General features: G+C 42.2%; 1 protein-coding gene across 14 annotated transcripts in view; it reads left to right on the top strand.

Moving 5' to 3' along the window:
* Positions 1–5,252: 5,252 nt before the first annotated feature.
* Positions 5,253–22,645, top strand: part of LOC138758711 (semaphorin-4E) — a 55,358-nt gene continuing 37,965 nt past the window's right edge. Inside the window, exons 1-3 of one of the 14 annotated variants that reach the window (XM_069928040.1) lie at positions 5,253–5,401; positions 14,371–14,532; positions 16,732–16,877. In XM_069928040.1, coding sequence (XP_069784141.1) covers positions 14,457–14,532; positions 16,732–16,877 — 222 coding nt within the window. In that variant the 5' untranslated portion in view covers positions 5,253–5,401; positions 14,371–14,456. The other 13 variants (XM_069928039.1, XM_069928038.1, XM_069928043.1 and 10 more) reach the window with 13 other exon arrangements.

Raw genomic sequence — 22,645 nt, 5'->3', positions numbered from 1 at the left:
CATTCCAGTTGCAACAGATGAAAAATTACTTGCATTTGTAGAGCATCTTTTGCAAAGCTTTTTAGCCTGGCTTTTTACTTTGCTCCTCCATAAAATTGAGCTCATCCGAAACTATGCTACAATAATTCCACCCTTCCTTGACTTTGACCTTCCAAGTTGTTTAATCTCCTTGACATTTACAATGCTCCTTTAATTTTTGCCTCTTAGAAATCCCAATTTTCACCATTCTATAATTGGAAGTTATAAATTTAGCTATATTTTTCTCATTTTTAAAATGCCTAGCTTTAACTTCCTTGAAAATATTATCTAAATCAATTCTGATATAATTTCATATTCTTCACCACCAAAGTGTGGTTAATTTCACTCTTGTTAAAAACCTAGGACATTTTATAACAGAAAAAATTCTATATATACATTCAAATTACAAAGAGCATTTCAAATTGAGGTTCTGATCACAAGCTTGCCACTAAACACAAACTAATTTGTGTCTTATCCTCAATTTTTTCGACTGATAAAAGTTAGCACCTATTTTCTCACTTTTTCTAATTCTGAACTTGCTCTTCTCTAATTTAACATAATTTCTGCAAAGTTTGTTCCTTAGTTCTCATCTCTTTGTTCTTGATGTTCTTATCCCCACCAGATCTTGGAAACTCTGCAGCTCCTTTATATCAGTATAAATAGTCATTTTCACACCTTGGATTAATTTTAACACCTTGCATTTCCAAAATTCACAGTCTAAAGTGCATATTATTTTATTAGACTAGCTTTTTTCTCAAGGGTACAAGAAATTGCTGTCTGCAGACAAAGTCTGCTATTACAACAGGATTATTTGGGAGATTCAAGAAAACCCCAAACTCATTATTTCCCCTTATCAATTATATTTTTAGATATTATTAAACCAACCCTTCCATTATTATTCCACTTTTTAAGATGGAAACTGCTGAAATCCAATTGACTTCAGGATACCTAATAATATTGTGGAATGTTGGAACCACATTTCTGTGCAAGACTTGATGAACTGACGTTGGAAAGGACAACAGTGCAGATTTCAAAATCTAATATAAAAGAATGGGGGAAATATTCAGCAGGCAAGACAACATTTTTGGAAAGGAAATTTTGAATCAAGATCCTTCATGTAAAGTTTGGATATATGGAGCTCATCGATGTTTCCAAATTGAAGCCTCTCAATTTGTTTTTACTATTTACTCCTTTAATTAGTCTTGATCCACTGAGGTCAGCTACTTAATTTCATTGTTTTTGAAATGTAATTTAAGTTTCTGTTAACCTAATTACAAATTTGGTTCACAATATATTCAAAGAATTCTACAATCAAACAAGGTTATGCCCTGAGATGGAGATTATTTTACACATCTACTGCTTTGCTTTTTTGAAGATATATCAAAATTGCTGGAAGGTGGGGAGGCAGAGTTATGGAGGAGAGAGAGTAAGTATATCAATAACCTGGCTTTGAGAAGTGGGCTGGGTGTATATGGTTGGTTTCCAGAATATGGCTTCAGACTGTCAGGCAACTCCAAAATTCCAGGAAAAGCCCATATACTTAACCTTATTTACACCCACAGATAATTTATTTATGTAGTTGCGGGCAGATTGTCACTAATAGTTGAGATTGGTTTCATAGTAGTGGAGAATCTCAGTATATGGTAAACATGAGCTAACATCTGCAGAAAATAAGATGGATGTAATGCTCTCTATGGCTTCTCTTAAGTGCTTTCAAGAATAATTGAATTATAAAGAGGCAGGACTAAAATGAGAGTGGCAATATATCTTTCTGGTGCAGTCTCTCCAGCTCACGAATTTGAGAACCATTCTGCTTACTTCTTAGTTCTGCTTTAAGCATAGAGGCACGAGTGCCGTCACTTCACTGAGTCAATTGATTATGACTCACGCATGAGCTAATGTGACATAGCAACACAAAGCTACTTAATCAGGTAATTTAGACTTTTACTTTATTGTCATTTGCAATACATTACAATGTTAAATTGGTTGTTCTATATTAATAACAATATTTTTAAAGAAATTTGTTGGTATAAAATGTTTTAGACTGTCTTAACATGAAGAACCATCTTGAAAGTTTCAATCCAAATGCAACTTAATTATTTCTATTTGATTCCTACAGTCTTTCAAAACACAGTTCAGTTTTCAACGTTGACAAACATTTTGGATACTGAAGGAATAAAGGAATATTTTGTTTAGATTAAAGAGTAGCACAAAGTTAAAGGAATCACAAATATCCACTAACATAACAGAGTAGGCACAAGGGGACAAACGTCCTATTCCTACCTCAGTTTGTATGGAGGTCAATGATCTTTCATCAGCACATTGACCAAAAAGATTCACGTTCATCAAAACATAGTATTGTGCACTATCTCTGAACTCATCTCACAAGCATGGTCTCCACCTCATTGTTTTGAAACACCACACTGCCCGCTTCTACCTCAGATCCACAAACCCAATTGTCTCAGCAGATCGATCATCTCCACATGCTCCTGCCCCACTGAACTGGTACCCGCTTACCTTGTCCCCCCTGGTCCAGTCCCTCCCCACCTACATCCTGGATAACTCACACATCCTTCATCACTGCCTTATCTTTATCATGGAAATCTAATCACTATACATTTCCATTCCCCATCATGAAGGCCTCAAACCCTTCCTTTCTTTCTCAACATAGACCCAACCAGTCCCCCTCCACCACCACCCTCCTCTGGCTGGTAGAACCTGTCCTCACTGTCAATAACTTCTCCTTTGACTCATCCCACTTTCTCCAAGTCAAAGGAATAGCCATGGGTACCCACATGGGCCCCAGCTATGCCTGTCTTTTTGTTGGCTACATGGAGCAATCTGCTTCCAGGATGAGGTCTTCCACGCCAGATCTTTAGAAATGACCTCCTCCTTGAAACAACACGGCTTCCTCTCTATCACCATCACTCTCCACTACCTGTACACTTCTTGGCCCCCCTCTGCCCCCATGTGCAACAAGGACAGGAATCCCCTGGTCCTTTCCTACCACCCTACTAGCCTCCACATCAAACATATCCTCCTGCACCATTTCCACCACCAGATACATATTCCCCTCTCCACATTCCGCAGCGATCGCTCCCGCCATTACATCCTCATCCATTCCTCCCTCCCAATCAACTCCCATAGCACCTACTCATGTGACCACAGAATATGCTCCACTTGTGCCCGCACCTCCTCTATCACTACTAGTACTAGTATTTTTGCTGTGCGATAAAAATGTACACTTATTTTTTTAAAAACAATGTGAAGCAAACTGCCATCTGAAGTGATGAATGTGGGCTCAATTTTTACATTTAAGAAAAATTGTGATACATATATGGATGGAAGTGGTACGGAGAGCATGACCCAGGAGTAAGTCAATGGGCCGAAGCAGAATAATAGTTCAGCATAGACTAGATGGGCCAAAGGGCCTGTTTCTGTACTGTAGTGTCCTCTTGTTCTATCTCCATGCTACCCCGCACTCCACATCAACATTCAGTACCTGCCCAGTTGATGGTGTATGATTAAAATAAAACAAAATGGTGTGAAATATAGACATAGAGCACAGAAACAGGCCACTTCGGCCCACGAGTCCGTGCAGCCCAATTTACACCCAATTAACCTATCCTCCTGGTACGTTTTGAATGGTGGGAGGAAACTGGAGTCCTCGGGGAAAACCTACGCAGGCACGGGGAGAACGTACAAACTCCTTAAAGACAGCACAAGATTCAAAACCCGGTCTAGCCCTGATTGCTGGCACCAGCCATGCTGCCCACTCAGCAGGTCAAACAGTGCAATATATATAGCAAAGATAGAGATATATAACCAACATTTCAGTCTTGAGCCCTTGATCAAGGTATGAGTAAAATGTAGGCAGGTGCCTGAACCTCTGGGACTGACCAGGACTCTGCATTTTATCAAAGTGATTATCATGAGGATTTTTTTGAAATGCTACTTTACTGACACTGATCACTTTGAGATAGCTCATCAAAGGATAGGATTATAACTTGTTAGATGTTTGTCTAAATAGGTCCATTATCCCCCTCATTATTCACCAACTACTGCTGTTTAGCCAAACTAAGGTGCACTTAGAAAGCCTACCTTGACTGATAAGCCATTTTACATGCTATTTATCTGGCAGTTTTGCATTTAAAATGTAGGTGAGAGTTCATGATCTTCGTATCTGAGATTAGACAAAAATTGTAAGCATAAAGACATTTTTTATGTGTCAGAATTTCTCCTCTGCTCCCCCCCCCCCCCATAATTCCCCAAAAGAGAAGGGAATGCCACATTGGAAGGCAAAGAACATGTAATTGGATTTAAGACTATTTGTTGAAATGAAGAACAAGCCCCAACACAGGCACAATGTCCTGAGATATCACTTAACAAGATATATTTTAAAAAATCCTGGTGATAGCTATATTGTACTTACACAGAACAAATGTTACCAGCTTCATTTAGCAACCCCAACCAGGTAATGTATAAGGTTGGGACCTTTCTTTGGAATTCTGCATTCTCAAGGTACAATGAGAAAAAGAACCCAAAGGACTTGCAATTCTTTGGCATCAGTAGCCTTTTTTTCCATTGGCATCCCAGTTAATTGGCTGTGCAGTGTCCCATGATTGGAAACCGTTTGTGCTGTTTCCACTGAGCCACCTTTAACTGGGACACTGACTGCTTTTCCACTCATCCCCAGGGATCGGAGAGTCTACCTTTCAATGGAATAGATAGAAATTGTTCATTTTCCACTGGTTTAATCACCACACCAGCGCCAACTTACACTGGGGATACGAGTAGGGGTTTGAAGCCTGATTTGACGCCACCGTGCTGATTGTTTTCATTTTTCACAGCTCTTAACCGGTTAATTACCCAGTCAAGGTGCCAATGGAAAAGGGGCAACTGACTGGCACTTCACAACAGGTCAAAGGCACCTTTCCACATTTTCCTCAGACCTTGACGAGGGGCTCAAGCCCGAAACGTTAGTTGTGTTTCTTAGATATATAAAGGACACTGTTTGACCTGCAAAGTTTCTCCAGTTTTGCGTTTTTACTTCAATCATGGTGTCTGCAGACGTTGTTTTACTCGCGCTGAATAATAGTCCAGCATTGACTAGATGGGCCGGTTTCTGTGCTGCAGCCCCTCTCCATGTTACCCCGCGGTCCGCGGCAGGGTTCGGACCCCGGGCAGTTGATGACGTTTGATCCCCACCGGCAACGAGCCACGGGAGCCCTCGCACTGGACTATGCTCCTGTTCACACCTTCATTGGTTTAACTGCGAGAAGTGAAACCATCTGGACTCGGAAACCAGACGCAAATTTAAAGTCCACAAACTGCATTACAGAAGGGTTAAGCAAACGCCTTCGTGTTCGTTGACCTGCCTCAGGTGAGAAGACTGTTTGGAAAAGTTTGAGAGCTGATTTGAGCTGGAGAATTGGATGGGAGGGTGGTGCAGTGTGCGGGACCGGCACTCGTCCGCATCCCCGACCCCCCCCCCCCCTCCGGCGGGACCGGCACTCGCCCCCCCCTCACCTCCGGCGGGACCGGCACTCGCCCCCCCCCCCTCACCTCTGGCGGGACCGGCACTCACCCCCCCCCCCTCACCTCCGGCGGGACTGGCACTCGCCACCCACCCCCCTCACCTCCGGCGGGACCAGCACTCGCCTCCCCCCCTCACCTCTGGCTGGACCGGCACTCGCCCCCCCCCCCTCACCTCCGGCGGGACCGGCACTCGCACCCCCACCTCACCTCCGGCGGGACCGGCACTCGCCCCCCCCTCACCTCCGGCGGGACCGGCACTCGCCACCCCCCCCCCCACCTCAGGCGGGACCGACACTCGCCACCCCCCCCCCCCACCTCAGGCGGGACCGACACTCGACCCCACTCCTGTCCCCCACCCATCCCAGCGGGACAGGCATTCGCCCGCACACCCGTCCCTCCCCACCCCCCCCCCCATCCAGCGGGAACGGCAATCGCCCCCACAGCCGTCCCCCTCCAGCGGGACCGGAAATCGCCCCCACACCCGTCCCCCCTCCAGCGGGACCGGAAATCGCCCCCACACCCGTCCCCCCTCCAGCGGGACCCGAAATCGCCCCCACTCCCGTCCCGTTCCCCCCCGCCCCCAGCGGGACTGGCGCTCGACCCCGTCCACCCCTCCAGCGGGTCCGGCGCTCAACCCCGTCCCCCCCCTCCAGCGGGACCGGCGCTCAACCCCGTCCACCCCTCCAGCGGGACCGGCGCTCAACCCCGTCCCCCCCCCTCCAGCGGGACCGGCGCTCAACCCCGTCCACCCCTCCAGCGGGACCGGCGCTCAACCCCGTCCCCCCCCCTCCAGCGGGACTGGCGCTCAACCCCGTCCACCCCTCCAGCGGGACCGGCGCTCAACCCCGTCCCCCCCCTCCAGCGGGACCGGCGCTCAACCCCGTCCCCCCCCTCCAGCGGGACTGGCGCTCGACCCCGTCCACCCCTCCAGCGGGTCCGGCGCTCAACCCCGTCCCCCCCCTCCAGCGGGACTGGCGCTCGACCCCGTCCACCCCTCCAGCGGGTCCGGCGCTCAACCCCGTCCCCCCCCTCCAGCGGGACCGGCGCTCAACCCCGTCCCCCCCCTCCAGCGGGACCGGCGCTCGACTCCGTCCCCCCCTCCCCCAGCGGGACCGGCAATCGCCCCCACTCCCGACCCCCCTCCAGCGGGACCGGAAATCGCCCCCACTCCCGACCCCCCTGCAGCGGGACCGGAAATCGCCCCCACACCCGTCCCCCCTCCAGCGGGACCGGAAATCGCCCCCACACCCGTCCCCCCTCCAGCGGGACCCGAAATCGCCCCCACACCCGTCCCCCCTCCAGCGGGACCCGAAATCGCCCCCACTCCCGTCCCGTTCCCCCCCGCCCCCAGCGGGACCGGCGCTCAACCCCGTCCCCCCCCCTCCAGCGGGACCGGAAATCGCCCCCACTCCCGTCCCCCCCACTCCAGCGGGACCGGCGCTCGACCCCGCCCCCTCCTCCCGTCCCCCCCTTCCAGCGGGACCGGCGCTCGACCCCGCCCCCTCCTCCCGCGCTCGACCCCGCCCCCTCCTCCCGCGCTCGACCCCGCCCCCTCCTCCCGCGCTCGACCCCGCCCCCTCCTCCCGCGCTCGACCCCGCCCCCTCCTCCCGCGCTCGACCCCGCCCCCTCCTCCCGCGCTCGACCCCGCCCCCTCCTCCCGCGCTCGACCCCGCCCCCTCCTCCCGCGCTCGACCCCGCCCCCTCCTCCCGCGCTCGACCCCGCCCCCTCCTCCCGCGCTCGACCCCGCCCCCTCCTCCCGCGCTCGACCCCGCCCCCTCCTCCCGCGCTCGACCCCGCCCCCTCCTCCCGCGCTCGACCCCGCCCCCTCCTCCCGCGCTCGACCCCGCCCCCTCCTCCCGCGCTCGACCCCGCCCCCTCCTCCAGGCCCCTCCCCCTCCATCCCGCTCCAGCCGTTGAGGGCGGCTCCGTCCGCGCGCCGCCTTCGCTCGCGTCCCACCCGGCGACGTGGCCACGTTGAGCAACGGGACGAGGGGCGCGCAGGGGTTGTGACTGAAAAGTGAGCCGCTCTCTCCACCGGTTCGGTAAATAACCTGGACGTGGCCTCAGACCCCGGAGCAGCGACTGCTGGCGTGTTCGAGGGGCTTGGCTACTTGTTCTGATGGGGACGGGTGGGTCTGTAGGCCTCTGACATTCGGGCCCAGGTGTGAACTGTGTGGGTTCCAGACCACCCACCCCCAGCAGGTCTGAGCACCAACATCTGGTGGTCAATTGCTGTCCATCTCCTGACCATCCTATCAAGTCCTTTGGAATGGTTAAACTCAAACCTGCAACCACCTTACATCCCTGCAACAAAAAACATGCTTCTCTTGTTCTTTTTGCCACTGGTCTGTATCCTCCAATTTCTCTCCACATGTCCAATCTACATCATTTTAAAGTAGAACACACCTTGATGAAGGGCTTAGGCCTGAAACGTTGCTTAAGGTATTTTTTATCTTTGCTGCTTTTCCTGCTGAGTTTCTCCAGCATGCTGTTCTTTTTAAAATACCTGCTACCTTTTTTTTCCTTTCCCCCCCCCCATCTTCAAGTGAATAACCTCTGGTTTTCCAAGTCAAGCATGTAACTTAAGTTTCCCATCAAGCCAGAAAATGACTTGAGAGTTCCATCAAGCCACTTTTAACCATAGAACAGTTTATGGCATGGAAACAGGCCATCTCGGCCCAACAAGTCCACGCCAGTTCACTCAAACAACTCTGTTAGCTCCCCCCGCCTTTTCTCCACCCATAACCCTCTAATCCCCTCTTATCCAGCCTCCTCTTAAATGAAAGAAGTGACTCTGCCTCAACAATTTACTCCAGAAGATTATTCCATTCAGCCACCACTCTCTGAGTGAAGAAGCATCCTTTAATGTTTCTCCTAAAATTTTGCCCCCTTACCCTCAACTTGTGTCATCTTGTTTCAACCTCCCCTGCTCTCAGGGGTAAGAGTCTACTTGCATCTTGTCTATCCCCTTCATAATTTTAAACACCTCTATCAAATCCCCTCTCAACTGTCTATGTTCCAATGAATAAAGTCCTAACCTCTTCAATACAAGTATTTTAAGCCAGGCAACATCCTTGTATATCTTCTCTCCACCTTATCTCTCACCTTCCTATAATTTGGAGACCAGAACTGAACACAATACTCCAAAACTGGCCTCACCAACGCCTTAAACAGTCACAACATCACTTTCCAGCTCCTATACTCTATGCTATGATTTATGAAGGCTAGCAAAACTAAATTAGGGGTCAGCCTTTTTCGTGGCGCCTTGTCAATTGTCTTCTGCCAATCCAAATGCACCATAGATTCAGCTGTTATGTACTTGAATTCATCGCAAATTTGTCAACCTCGATTTACCATGTTAACTTGGGTTGATTACGTTCAGCTTTTCAAAAGGAGAAGCTATTTCTTCCATGATTTTAGATCCCATCATCTTGCCAGTAATGTTCATCAAGCCTGTTATTTCTCACATTTTGTATTCCTCTCTTGAATAAGGGAATCACATGCATTCTAAATACATTGGTGTGCTCTGAGTTTTGAAAACTTAAATTATTGGTCTCTCAACCACTGAAGCCACTTAATTTTAAAATTATTTGGTGCAGAAAATTGGGCAAGTTGTCTTCCTTTAATCCCATTAGTTTTTCCCCAATACCTCATTTTTTCTAGGGATTCTCACATTCTTCCATGCTATTTAAAACTAACCTGTCTAGGATTATTTTGCATAAATTTAACATTTACTCTGGAATGTTTCCAGTTTGAAAGCCTATACCAGCCATTCTTAATATTTTTTTCAGCTATGGCAGTCCCCTAGAATTCTGCTCAAAGTTTATAATTTTAAATATGGAAATACAGCATGGTAACAGGCCCTTACAGCCCACAAGCCCAATTACCCTAATTGACCTACAACCTGCGCACATTTTGAAAGGTGGAGGAAACCAGAGCACCTGGAGTAAACACAAACAGGTATGGGGAAAATGTACAAACTCCTTACAACAGTGCCAGATTTGAACCCTGTAATATCATTGTTCTAACCACAAAAGTCTGCAGACACCGTGGTTGAAGTAAAAGCACAATGTTGGAGAAACTCTACTGGTGAAACCGTGTACTTTATATAGCAAAGATAAAGATACATAACCACCATTTCAGGCTTGAGCCCTTCATCAATTCCCACTGTCCCCAATCCTTGATCCTCCTGCCAATTGGAACAATTTTTCTCCACATATCCAGTTTATGTGATTTTAAAGTAAAATATACTTTAATGATGAGCTTCGGCCTGAAACATTGATCTTTGCTACATAAAGTACATTGACCTACTGAGTTTCTCCAGCATTGTGTTTTTACACTGAATATGGACCCCCTTCCCTGTGAAGCTGTCAAGTTTTAATTTCTTCCATGCTTCTCTCCTACCAACAACATAAAAACATAACAAATATTTAGGTTACCTGAAGTGAGAAAAAAAAACAAGGCCTTTACTTAAATGTGCAATGGCTCCCAGGGAGTTAAGAATGGATGGTCTATACCAGGGGTGTCAAACTCAAATTCACAGAGGGCTAAAATTAAAAACTTGGACTAAGTCGTGGGCCAAACTAAATATTTATTGAAAATTTTCAACAACATCTGCATGTTTTCTCTTCTTTCAACATATGTAATGTTAAACTTTTTCTTATTAAAATAAATGTTTAATAATAGTTTTGATTAAACTCTTTCCAGAAGAAGCATTAACAAATGAGAAATAAAATATTCAATAAATAATATTTCTCTATAGCCTTTAAGCTCCTTTTAAATGTATTTTTTTTCACAAGCCAACAAGTCAAAAAAATTACAACTTGCTTCAATGAAAATCCAATCTTTCAACTATGAACAGTCCAAAGTTAACCAAAGAAAATATGAATCCAAGCTTTGCTTGCTACACTGTGATTTACTCTGATGCACCTGGGTCTAAACCAGATACTTGGCATCTCTTCTTAGATGCAAGTTCATCAAACTCTGGGGTCAGAGTTTGTCTCCCTCCTGTCTTGAAAGGTCCTGTTTTCTGTCTTTCGTTTGTCCATTTTCCGTAAGGGGTTTATTACATGTGAGTTGGGCGACAGGGCGCAGATGCTAATGAAAGTAAAGAGAGGAGGTGGGGGCGATTAGCGGGCTGACGGGCCGGCGCCAATGCATTTGCAAAGCGTTCTGGGATTTGTAGTCTTAGCTGTGCATGGGCTATACTGGCGCGGTAGCCAGCGGGCCAGCTTTACTACATAGTTGATATGATCTTGCGGGCCAAATATAATTATATCACGGGACAAATTTGGCCAGCGGGCCTGAGTTTGACATGTGTGACCTACAGTTAGAATGGTTTTATTAAGCAACCCAGCAATTGATAATGCTTCTAATTCTCAAAATGGTTTATAAAAAATAATTTGGAAGAGGGACATTGTATGATGTCGTATAAAGATAATTACTGCAATCTTTATAGGCTTGTTTGAAATGGGTACATTTGGATGCCATAATTGGGTATTGCGGTTTGGAGTTGATTAGAGTTGTCTCAACCCTCCCATGGGAAGTCGTTGGAGATGAGGTGCAGCATTGGGGCTCAATCTTTTTTGTATTTTGACTTGGGATACAAATTTTTAGAACCGATGCAAATGGATATTTATTACGGAAGTATGGAAAGATAACTGAAACTGATTTAAATTGTCCTCTGACTACATGTTTCATGCTTTGCACTGGGTATTGCAATATTTTGTTTGTGGCTCACAGTGAACCTGATGATTTTTTTCTCCTTTCATTTTAAATATTTCTGTTATCTTGGGCATCACTGTAAATAATAACTCTACATGTAACCCATAATTTTAACTCTATTTTTAGTGCTGCACAGAATGAGTGGTGCCTTTAATGACTTTTAAGAAGTTTGTGGTGGGTTCTTTCCCATCAGATACACATTTTTAAGAATTTGTAAATTAAGTTTTATTTCAAATTTAAGTTTAGAAAGGAGGAAAAGTGTGACATTAAAATGTTACTGAAAACATAAAATTTACACCTTTTAATTTATAAGACAACGGTTCAAGCAGCTTTGTGATAATAAAGTACTTTATGGTTCTTGAAGATGCCATTTAATGTCAAATTGATCTTAACTGGAGCACAATTTTATAAAGGATCCATGTGTTCTAAGGATAAAAATAACTCAAAATATTTATGGTATCAGGTGCTGCCTTTGGTTTTTCTCTTTTACCCAAAATAAAAGTATATTTATTTAGTCTTGACATAATTTAGAAACACCCCAAAGTATTTTACATTGAATTAATTTATGAACAGACATATTTTTCCAATAAAAACTTAGTGTAGTTTTGAGTAAGAATGATGACTTGGTAACTGGAACTTGTCTAAGCATCCTTTGGGATTTTTCATAAGAAACCAAATGGGGTCTTCATAATGCCTCATAAGAAAGATGAATTAATCAGAATGAGAACTTGTCATGAATATGTGTCATGAAATTTGTTGTTTTGTGGCACATCAAACTTTTAAGGTAAAATTTAGAGGGTCAACTATTACATGTATACTACTTTTGACTGTGGTCATCAGTTTCGATGGGTGGCTAGCCAGTTGGGACCAGATGGTAAGTCTGCGTTCAGGGGATTAGCAGTTTGGATGGCTGGGCAGGCAGCGGGGGTGTCAGGAGTTTGGATGGCAGGGTAGCCGGGGCGTCAGGAGCTTGGATGCAGGGGAGCGGCTGGGCCCCAGGTGAGAACACCGGCTCATACAATTCCTGTCTCAGCCAAAATATTTCCATGAGCCACACATTATATGTCAAAGAGCCACATGTGGCTCTCAAGCCAATTTTGGCCACCCCTGCTCTGAATTTATCTGCCTTACTAGTCTGGCTTGCTGCAGTAAAATGCAATTCATCAATCCAATCCTTCTACATGCCAATATCTGGACTACCTTGTGCTTCTGGAAAGTGATGTTGCAGGTTTGAGAAATGTTGCTAAGGGAAATTATTACATTTGTTGATGACACAGACAGCAGCCATGGTGCACCATGGAGAACATTAATGTCTGGATTAGTAAATGAGATATTAATCAAACAAGCTATTTTATCTAGATAGTGTTGAAGTACAAGAACGTTGCATCTGTATAATATGCAAATTACAGGTATCTGGCTAAAAGTATTTAAATGCGGGGTTGAATCATTCACCGTATGATACCCAGCCACTATCTTCCTGACTGGGTCATTTTTACTCTTGATCAGTTGCAGTCCAAAAGATGTTGATGTTTGTGTCTTATTGAAGGTAAAGTTGTTTAAATTGAAAGAGAGGTAAATACTCCTGTTGAAGATGATCAATAGCTGGGAAGTGTGTTACACGTATTACTTGTCCAGCCTAAATGTTGTCCGGATCTGGATATCAGTATTGATGCAGTATAGGAAAATTCAGTTGTTGCAGCTAGTTCTAATTCTAAAACCTTGTACATTGAAGGCAGGATGGTGACAAAAAAATATTTTCTGTTTCTATTGCTCTCAGTTTTTTGAGCTGTGTTCTGCTTCACTGAAAAAAAACAGAATTTTAGTCTCTCAAAGATGTGTTTAATAGGATCCTCCTTTATCATATTTAATTTTTAATATCCTTGTAATTTTTAATGCACCTGAACAAAATTCCAATATTTGCCTAGCCAAAAAGAAGTTTGTGTTGATAAATTGAATGCAGACTATTGCAGTATTCAGCTTTGAAAACCTTTAGGAAATTTTTCAATACTAAGCAGAAAAGGCCAGGACATTGATACAAAAGCATTTTTTTCTGATGGCCTTTGTGCCAGTAGCGTCGATTAAATTAGCTTATTGCTATTCAAGAAAATAACAAACCTAATGTATTAGTGGCATGTACAACTGACTACCCATTTACAAGACCAAATCTTATCTTGGGTTTGCTTAATTTATTCTTGAGCATGGATTTTACAGCTCAACAAGCTATTCAGCCCAGCTGACTTGTGTTAATTTTACACTTCATACAGGACTTCCCTTCCATTTCATCCTATCTCCCTAGAGTACTAATATGAGCTTCCTCTTAGTCACATTTGCAGTTTTCACCCCAAACAACTCCCTAAGGTGGAACTTTCCATATTTTGTGTTTGTATGAAAAACAGTTCTTTTCAAATTAACAGTTATATTTATGACACCCAGTTTTGAACTATCTGATTAAGAACATTTTCTCTGCATTATCCTTGTAATTCATTCCTATCCATGTAGCTCTCCAAATGTCTTTAAATGTTGTAAGTACATCCACCTCTACCACTTCCTTCGGTCACTCTGTGTGGAAAAGATTTTCCCCCGAGAGCCCCTCTAAAAAATTAACTTTAAATCTCTGTCCCCTAGTTTTAGACTTTCACACCATGGAAAAAAATAAACACACTGACCATTCACTTTATCCATGCCTCTCCTGATCTTATAAATCTCTATAAGGTTACCCCTCAGCTTTGTGTGCTCGTGGGAAAAAAAAGCCCCAGCCTACATGCAATGGAAATAGTTTTTTTTTTTGCATCCTGTGATGTAACTGCAGCAGAAAAACTTTGATTTTCAGCAGGAAATAGTTTGCTTTTTCTCTGTTCATATAACAGGCAGCAGCGGAGAGGCTTGACTGTTTTTACGAGTTAGGGATTTTTCTGTATTTAAATGAGGCCATGATAATGTTTAGATTTACTTTTTTTTACATTTTCCAAAGAAGTGAAATCTATATATTAAGCTGGTTTAATTTAAGAGGTTTAAATTTTAAAGCAGAATTTTTGCACTGCAGAATGGAAACTCAAACAAAGATACTGAACAGATATTTCTATTTCAGGTTAATGCTTCGTGGAGGATTCCACTGATCGATGATCGAAGAATACAATGTAGGCAATTATTCTTCATTCTAATGTCTACTTTTTCATGTCGTTACCTGAGATGGCATATCATTCAAATTTGGCACCATGGACCTACAGAAAACACCCTCTTCAGCAAAGAGGTTATTGAAGCTTTTTAAAGAAATGATAAAATATTACTTTGAATGTAGTTATTAATAGTACACCTCCAAATCATTACATATTAGAACATAAACAATGAAAATGCACAGATTTAAAAAGCTGAAGGGCTTTGTGATCCTATTTTTTAATCTGCTGATTAAATGTCTACTGCATTCACAAGCCTCAAATGCATTGGATTGTACACCAAGAAAAACTGTGAATTATGAAGGTAAGAAGCAGTTTATTATTAAATATACTTAATACATTGCAGATATAGTATTTTTCTCTCAAAAACTAATGGTAAAATGTATTCATCTGTTTTTCATTAGTTCCTGTGATCTAGATGAGCACTGGAGACTGCAAAGTGATAGGTTAGAGTGGGACACAGAATTAAAGTAGCAGGCAACCCGAAACTTGGGGTCACTCTTGCAGGTTGAAAAATTACTTGCAAAGCAATTGTACTCCAGTGATGCCCAAAGCAATCTTGAGGAAAAGCACCTCATCAGTTGGGATACATTGCAATCTTTGGACTCTTTCAAATTCTTCAACCCAAGGTTACTCCCTCTTCCTTTCTGATTGTATTATAACCTTTTCTCTATTTTTGGAGAGTGTTTCTCCATTCGTGTAGCCCTGCCCGCTGGCATGTCACACAGATCTTCTCTTTGCAACACATAGTACAGACAAAACAGCGCAATCTACTAATGTTGCATAAACAGTTTGGGCTTGGTCTGTAAGAGATACTCACTTTGTTTTACCTATCTACTCACTTCTCTAAAATTGAAAATCTGTATGCTTTTTCTCTATCCCATTTCTGATGAAGGATCTTGCACCTGAAAAGTTAATTTTTCTCTTTCCATGAATGCTGCCTGATCTTCTGAGTGATACTAGCATTTTCTGATTTTATTTAAATGTCCAACAATCGGAAGGTATATATATATATATATATATATATATATATACATATTCTTTTCTTTGGCTTGGCTTCGCGGACGAAGATTTATGGAGGGGGTAAAAAGTCCACGTCAGCTGCAGGCTCGTTTGTGGCTGACAAGTCCGATGCGGGACAGGCAGACACGGTTGCAGCGGTTGCAGGGGAAAATTGGTTGGTTGGGGTTGGGTGTTGGGTTTTTCCTCCTTTGCCTTTTGTCAGTGAGGTGGGCTCTGCGGTCTTCTTCAAAGGAGGTTGCTGCCCGCCAAACTGTGAGGCGCCAAGATGCACGGTTTGAGGCGATATCAGCCCACTGGCGGTGGTCAATGTGGCAGGCACCAAGACACACACACACACACACACACACACACACACACACATATATACATATATATACACACACATATATATACACACACATATATATATATACATATATATACACACACATATATATACACACACATATATATACATATATATATACACACACATATATATATACAGATATATATATATATTTTGCAGATAATAAAGTGAATATTTGCATCACACCACATTATTTGCATTTCTCTCCAATATCAAGTATAGTTTTGTCATGCACTGTCATACAAGATCACACACTGCTAATTAATGAATTTATAATTAGCTTGTGCAAAAATTATGTATTTAAAAATTCCATCACCAGATGACAGGGAGGAAAATAATATTTGTGTATCTCTATTTTTTTTAAAAAATTAGGCATCCAGCATGGTAACAGGCCCTTCCGGCCCACGAGTCTGTGCCACTCAAAAAAGCCACCAATTAATCTAGAACCCCCATACGTTTTGAAGAGTGGGAGGAAACTGGTGCACTCAGAGGAAACCCATGCAGACATGGGGAGGACATACCAACTCCTTATAGACAGCGCCGGATTCTAACCTGGATCGCTAGTGCTGTAATAGCGTTGCGCAAACCACCAGTTCTAGTAGTTCCAGAAGAGTAACTTGGTATTCAGAAGGAACTAATATTAATTAACATTTGGAAGAAGAATATTTTAAAAACTGCCTACAGTTTTGATGCTTCAAAAATAGAAAACTAAATTGAAGAAATTGGAAAATTTTATATCCTTGAAATTAACATAGCAGGGTAACAATTTTATTCTTCAGATCTTGATTACTTACAATATGAAGTAACATTTATTTATTGGCTACTATGTAATGTACAGCATATTTGATTTAAGAATGTTTTCCTTAAATCTTTTTTAATAACATTGCATGGATTATTTTTATAGATGCAAACTTGAAAATATTTGCTGAACAAGGAATATCTAATTATTCAACTTTGCTGTTAAGTGAGGAACATCACCTGTTGTTTGTAGGAGCTAGAGATGCCATTTTCGCCCTCAACATTGAAAACATTTCACGTTGTGTTTCACAAGTAAGGATATCAAGAGAAATACTTTTTCGCTTGTGGTTCCTACCCATTGATTTGAATACCAATTTGAAAAAAATACAAAATCCATGCTGCAAACTAAGTTATAATAGAGAAAAAATTTCTGAAACATCTGTATTTGTTCCTATTTAACATGATTTACATCTTAAAATCTCTCTATTCCTTTTGTTGCTCACTAGTATCAGTGTAATTCCTGCTTGTAAGAATTGTGTAAGGTTATTTCTCTGTTTGCCTGTAAAGTTATTGTACAACTGAGCCACGCAATCCTTTAGTTCATTATCTCTACTGTGTTCTGACATTTTAACTGGAAATATGGATGTGGTGGAGGGGAAAATTACCTATTATCTTCTTCCCTGCCTGAAATTTGATACATAAGTGCCTAATGATGGCAGGCTTTACTTTGTGAGTACCCATGGTTGAGTACTCTCCAAATTAATAAATAGATGTTTACAATCAGTTGTAAAACTGTTGACTTCTGAGGCCCATAGAATTATCAGGTAATGTGAATATCCCAGTCTTAGTGAAGAGTGTCTTTCAATGCCATGGATTTTTTCTTTGTCCATTTGAGAGTATAGTTTTCAGCTAGGTCTCAAAAAAGGAATTGTTAATTTTAGGTTTGGGTTTTCAGAATTGTTTTCAATACAGGGCATTATTGTAAACATGCCCAATAAAGGATTAAAAACGATCCTCTAGAAGAGTAAGATTAATTAAGGTTTCAGAGGTGACTTCATTGAAATATTACTTTTAAATTCTGCTCTATGCCAAAATTAAAAAAAAGCTACATCTTATATTCTTAGGGTATACAATAATTTGGCAACCTTTTGCTCTTGTAAATAAAACTTTGTCCTGTCAGCATAAAAGAGCCAAAGTGGAATATTGTAAATTCACTACTTTCGCCTGTTATTTAAATAACAGGAAAATGGTGAGTACTGAATTTTTTTTTGATCATTAGAAATAAGAATATGACTTGTTCTCTCATGAGGCCAAGTTTATTTCCTACCAAATATTCCATTGCCATTCACCAAAAAGTAGCTATGATGTGAACAAGGTGTGATGAAAGAAGTAGAGGTTCTTAATGTGCTAGACCATGGCAGCAGTCTCTTTTGTTCATAGAAACATCTGTTTACAACCATGCCTTTGTGAAGTGGCTTGTTGCCAACAGGATAATTGACCTTGGACATTGACACTTTAAAATTTTTTTGTTTGTGCTTCGTGCAGTGGTGGAAAGTGTAGGATCAGGGATTTAGTAGCAAGGTTTAAATTTGACTGCTGGAAACCTGTGTGTTGTATATTGCAACCACGATGGAAGAATAAATATACCCATTAACTATTTTAATTATAATTGAATAAAAATTTCAAAATGTTTATACAGTACACTATTATATTGCAGACATGTGTGCCTTGGGATTATCACATTATGTTTGTACAGCTGGTTAGGATGAGTCTTTCGGACAGAGGGCAGGAAGTTGCTGTTCTGTTATGTTTTTGTTTTGGAAACTCATTTTGACTTTGGCAGAGTTTTTTCAACCCCAAAAAAAACCATACTGTTGTATGAGAGGCCACAATTTTATTTACAGGGAATGATTTTTCTTTCAGATTTAATTTATAAATCCTCATGGTAAAAGGAACCTTAGTTTTATGGAAGTGTTCATCATGTTGCGTGTGTTTGTGGAAGCAGCAAGGACAGAAGTTATTGTCTAAATAATGTGCTATCACTAAATATTTAGTTTATGTTTAAATTTACACATAGCACAGTAACAGACATGAGCCCATGCTGCCCATTTATATCCAATTGTCCAACTCCCGGTACGTTTTTGAAAGGTGGGAGGAAACCAGAGCCACTGGGGAAAACCCATGCGGACACGGGGAGTACGTACAAACTCCTTATGGAAAGCTGGGATTTTAACCCTGATCTCCATCGCTGGAGCTGTAATAGTGTTGAGCTAATCATTATGCTCACCGTGCTGTCCTTAGTAATATTTGAAATTGCTAAAATGATAAATAATTTCATGAAAACAATCTTCCTTCAGAGATTCAAGTTTAATTCAAGTTAGGAAAGAGCAGGGACTGGGAAAAAAGCAGATAACATTCAAGAACCAGGTTATAAGTAGTTACTGGTGGTGGGATTGGAGGAGTGTGGTTGTATGGTCCTGAGAAAGTCAGAGTTAACACTTATTTTTGGTACATAATTGGAAGAGTATGTGATGGAACATAGTAATGCAGATTTGGACCTCAATGAACTGCTCAGGCTGGCCCACCTCCGACTTGGTAACTCCTCCCTGTAGATTCCCAATAAAAGCTGACAGCCCTAGTCTTCTCCCTCAGTACCGGTCTTGGATCTGAGCCAGAAACATGTAGTTATGTGTTGGACAATCAGGATATTAAAGCCTTTAATTACTTGCTTTGTGTCTGCTGGTGGTTATTGATCATGCTACAGAGTACATTTAACTTTTTTAAAGAATAGTTGTATATTCCTATATTCCTGTTATGGCAAACTGAAACATTGTAAAAACAAAGCATTTGTGGTTTGCTATAAATAAAGTAAGTTTTCAAGAAAATATAGATGAAACTTAACGATTAAGAAATTTAAGCATGAGCTCCAGTTTGGTCATGAAAGAAGCTGCAAACTTCAGTTTTGCCATTCTTTTTCAACCTGCGAATAATTTTCAAGGAAAGACTTAAGGGAAGACTTGGTGTGCAACATATATCCACGTATGTATTTTGAAAGGAAAGTGTATGTTTAAACTGCTGTGATATGTCGTTTTCTCAGTCACCCATCTGAGAGAGTACCCTAATGCAGCAGAAATAAAAACAGGAGGAGACTGTGTGCCCTATGAAGCCTGGTTCATCATTAAAAAAAAAACCTTGTTCCTCAAGTCCACTTTCTGATGTAATCCTCTGATTTATTTTGGTGTTTAGATGTCTATTAATTTCAGCCTTAAAAATACTCAACAAATAAATGTCTACAGCTCTTTTCAGATGGAGAATACAAAAGATTCACAACTATGTGTGTGAAGAAATTTTTCTATATGGTAGTCTTACATGGCTGAACATATTCTTGGGGCAATTCATTTATCTCCGGAAACCATAAGGTATATCCGTGCTGCATTCACGGATTTTATGTACAGTGCTCAAAATGAGATTTCATTTTGTCTTCTGTTTCCAACCAGCCTTACAAGAAGAATTAGTTTACCGTTGTCTTCCACTTTGCCTCCTGCAAGATTAAGTATTATCATTGAATGAAAGAGTGGGTATGAGGGTTAGAATGAGCTATTCCTTCTATCCTTAATGTTAATTAAATGCTTCAATATAATCTATAAGAATCCCAGAGGCTCTTTCATGTTTTTTTTGATGACTACTTCCAACCCTTCCTCCTGTAAATACCTTGCTCCATTCTCCCAGTTCTTCCATCTCTGTTGCATTTCCTCTGAGTATGAGACTTTCCAAACAGGTGAGTCTGAAATGTCTTGATCTATGGCTTCCACTCTGACTAGATCTCATCTATTTCCCACATCTTAGTTTTCACTCCTTGACAGGAGTATTCACCTTCCACCTTACTATTTGCAATTTCCATCGGCTCCAATAAGATTCCATTGTGAAATGCATATTGGCCCTTTTTGGATTCCCTGATCAACACTAATCATTCCTCATCTTATGGCACTTCTCTATACAACTAGAGGATTTGCAACACCTGTTCTTTTTCCTCTTCCTCCATTTCCACTATCCAGTGTGACCCAAATGACTGTGCTCTGCTCTACATGGAGAAATCAAACACCGATTAAGCAATTACCATGGGTCATTGGGGTGCTGTTGGTCCTTCTGTTGCGGCACGGGGCCTGTAGAATAAGGAGTTGGGGGGTTTGCTGGGTCTACCGTGTCCTGAGCTAGGTCCCGCACCGAAACAGTGTCCTCCCGCCCGTCTGGGAACTCAACGTAGGCGTAATGTGGGTTCGCGTGGAGTAGAGTCACTCGGTCGACCAAGGGGTCGTTCTTTGAGTGCCGGACGTGGCGTCGCAAAAGGACGGGGCCAGGGACGGTGAGCCATGCCGGTACAGTGGTTCCTGATTCGGATTTCCTCAGGAAAAGGAACATCCTTTCGTGGGGGGTGGCATTTGTTGCAGTACATAGGAGGGAGCGGATGGATTGTAAGGCACTAGTGAGAACTTCCTGCCAGTGAGAGGTGGGGAGACCTTTAGACCAGAGAGCCAGTGTAACCGCAAATAAAATTGTAGAGCTCGTCGAAAGAACCAAAGACTTGTTGATCCAAACCAAGGCTTTTATTAGCAAAAGACCGGAGCTCTTCACAGGTGGCCGACCAGTCCGGAATGATCCGACCTGGCTAGGGACACAATCCTTTAAGGCCCAGACAATAGGTGTGGCTTAGCTCTCAGCCAATCGCTGTAAGTACAGTCTAGATACAGTAACTATATACACTATGTACATTAGTGATAGATCTGTACTATCACATTTACCTCACCAAAACATATGGCTACCTCACCTATGACAAGTTTGGTTTCCATTTGGGAAAATACAGGCCAACTTATTTTTAGACATTTGTGCCCAATGTATCACATTGAACTGAATCAAAGAATGACTGGCACAAATTGATGAAGTATTTACTAGTCAAAAAATATGATCCCATTGATGTTCAGAAGCAATTTTTAGAATTCAAATTCCCAAGCACCTTTAATTTTGTCATTGGATATCAGTTGCAAGTTAAGTAACCAATTATATATTGTAGCTATTAACTCTTCTCGAAGTGAATACACATCATATTAGATAGGTAAGCAGAAGGATATCTTGGAAGTAAAGTATGCAGAAAGTCCCTAATTTGCAAATACCTAAAAAAATTGTGCCTTGCTCAAATCATATTTGTCTGCTAACTGATTGAAAGACATTAAGCCATCTCCTGCAAATAGGTCTGAAAAGGTTATTACTCCTTTAGTTTTCCATATTGAAAATGCCTGATCAATCAGTGATGCTTTAAAAAAGAAATTAAGATGAATTTTTCTAGATAAAACAACATTATTAAACCCAAAACATTTACAAAATTGGAACCAAATCCTGACTGTATGCTTAAGAACTGGGTTAAGATCTCACCTATTAATTTTGGATAACACAAAGGGTAGAGGAGCTCTCAGCAATGAGTAACCCCCAAATGAATTCCTCTCCAAATCTGCCCATAAAGGACATTGATATACTTCTGAAATCTTATTTTCTGCTATTACTTGGAGACCAATTCTGTACAAGTGGGCAGGTTGTTCAGCCACCATCATGCCATCCCTAATGCTATTCTGAAATACTACTGTGGAAATGTGTGGCGTTTTTTTTTTTGCTCAGCCCCTTTCCTCTACGAAGAAATGCTTTGCCCCTCAGAGCAAGGAAGTGCTTAGCCCCTAGGAGTTAGGATGTGCTTAGCTCTTCTGAGCTAAAATGATGTGGGGACAACAGATAGAACATGCTCACTTGTTTGCTGTTATTGGTGAAATGTCATATACTGGGCAGATTGTCAAATTGTTTAGTCTGAGATTGTTTCTTAATGCTTCTGTGACTGGAAATGATATCAAATGATGTGATATTATGTGCTATGCCTTTATTTCATTTCCCTTCCAGAACAAAATGGCTCAGCATCACATTTAGAGTGTTGCAGATTTTTAAAATATTTCAATTTTGGTTTTTTTTAATAACCATTTCCAAAAATGGTGTCAGAACACAGAAATGCTGGAGGAATTCAGTTGGTCTCTCAGCACCCA

This window comes from Narcine bancroftii, chromosome 3 (genome assembly GCF_036971445.1).
Source record: "Narcine bancroftii isolate sNarBan1 chromosome 3, sNarBan1.hap1, whole genome shotgun sequence".
Classification (NCBI taxonomy): Eukaryota; Metazoa; Chordata; class Chondrichthyes; order Torpediniformes; family Narcinidae; genus Narcine; species Narcine bancroftii.
The sequence above is the reverse complement of the archived record's forward strand: the minus strand, read 5'-3'. Positions and strand labels throughout refer to the sequence as shown.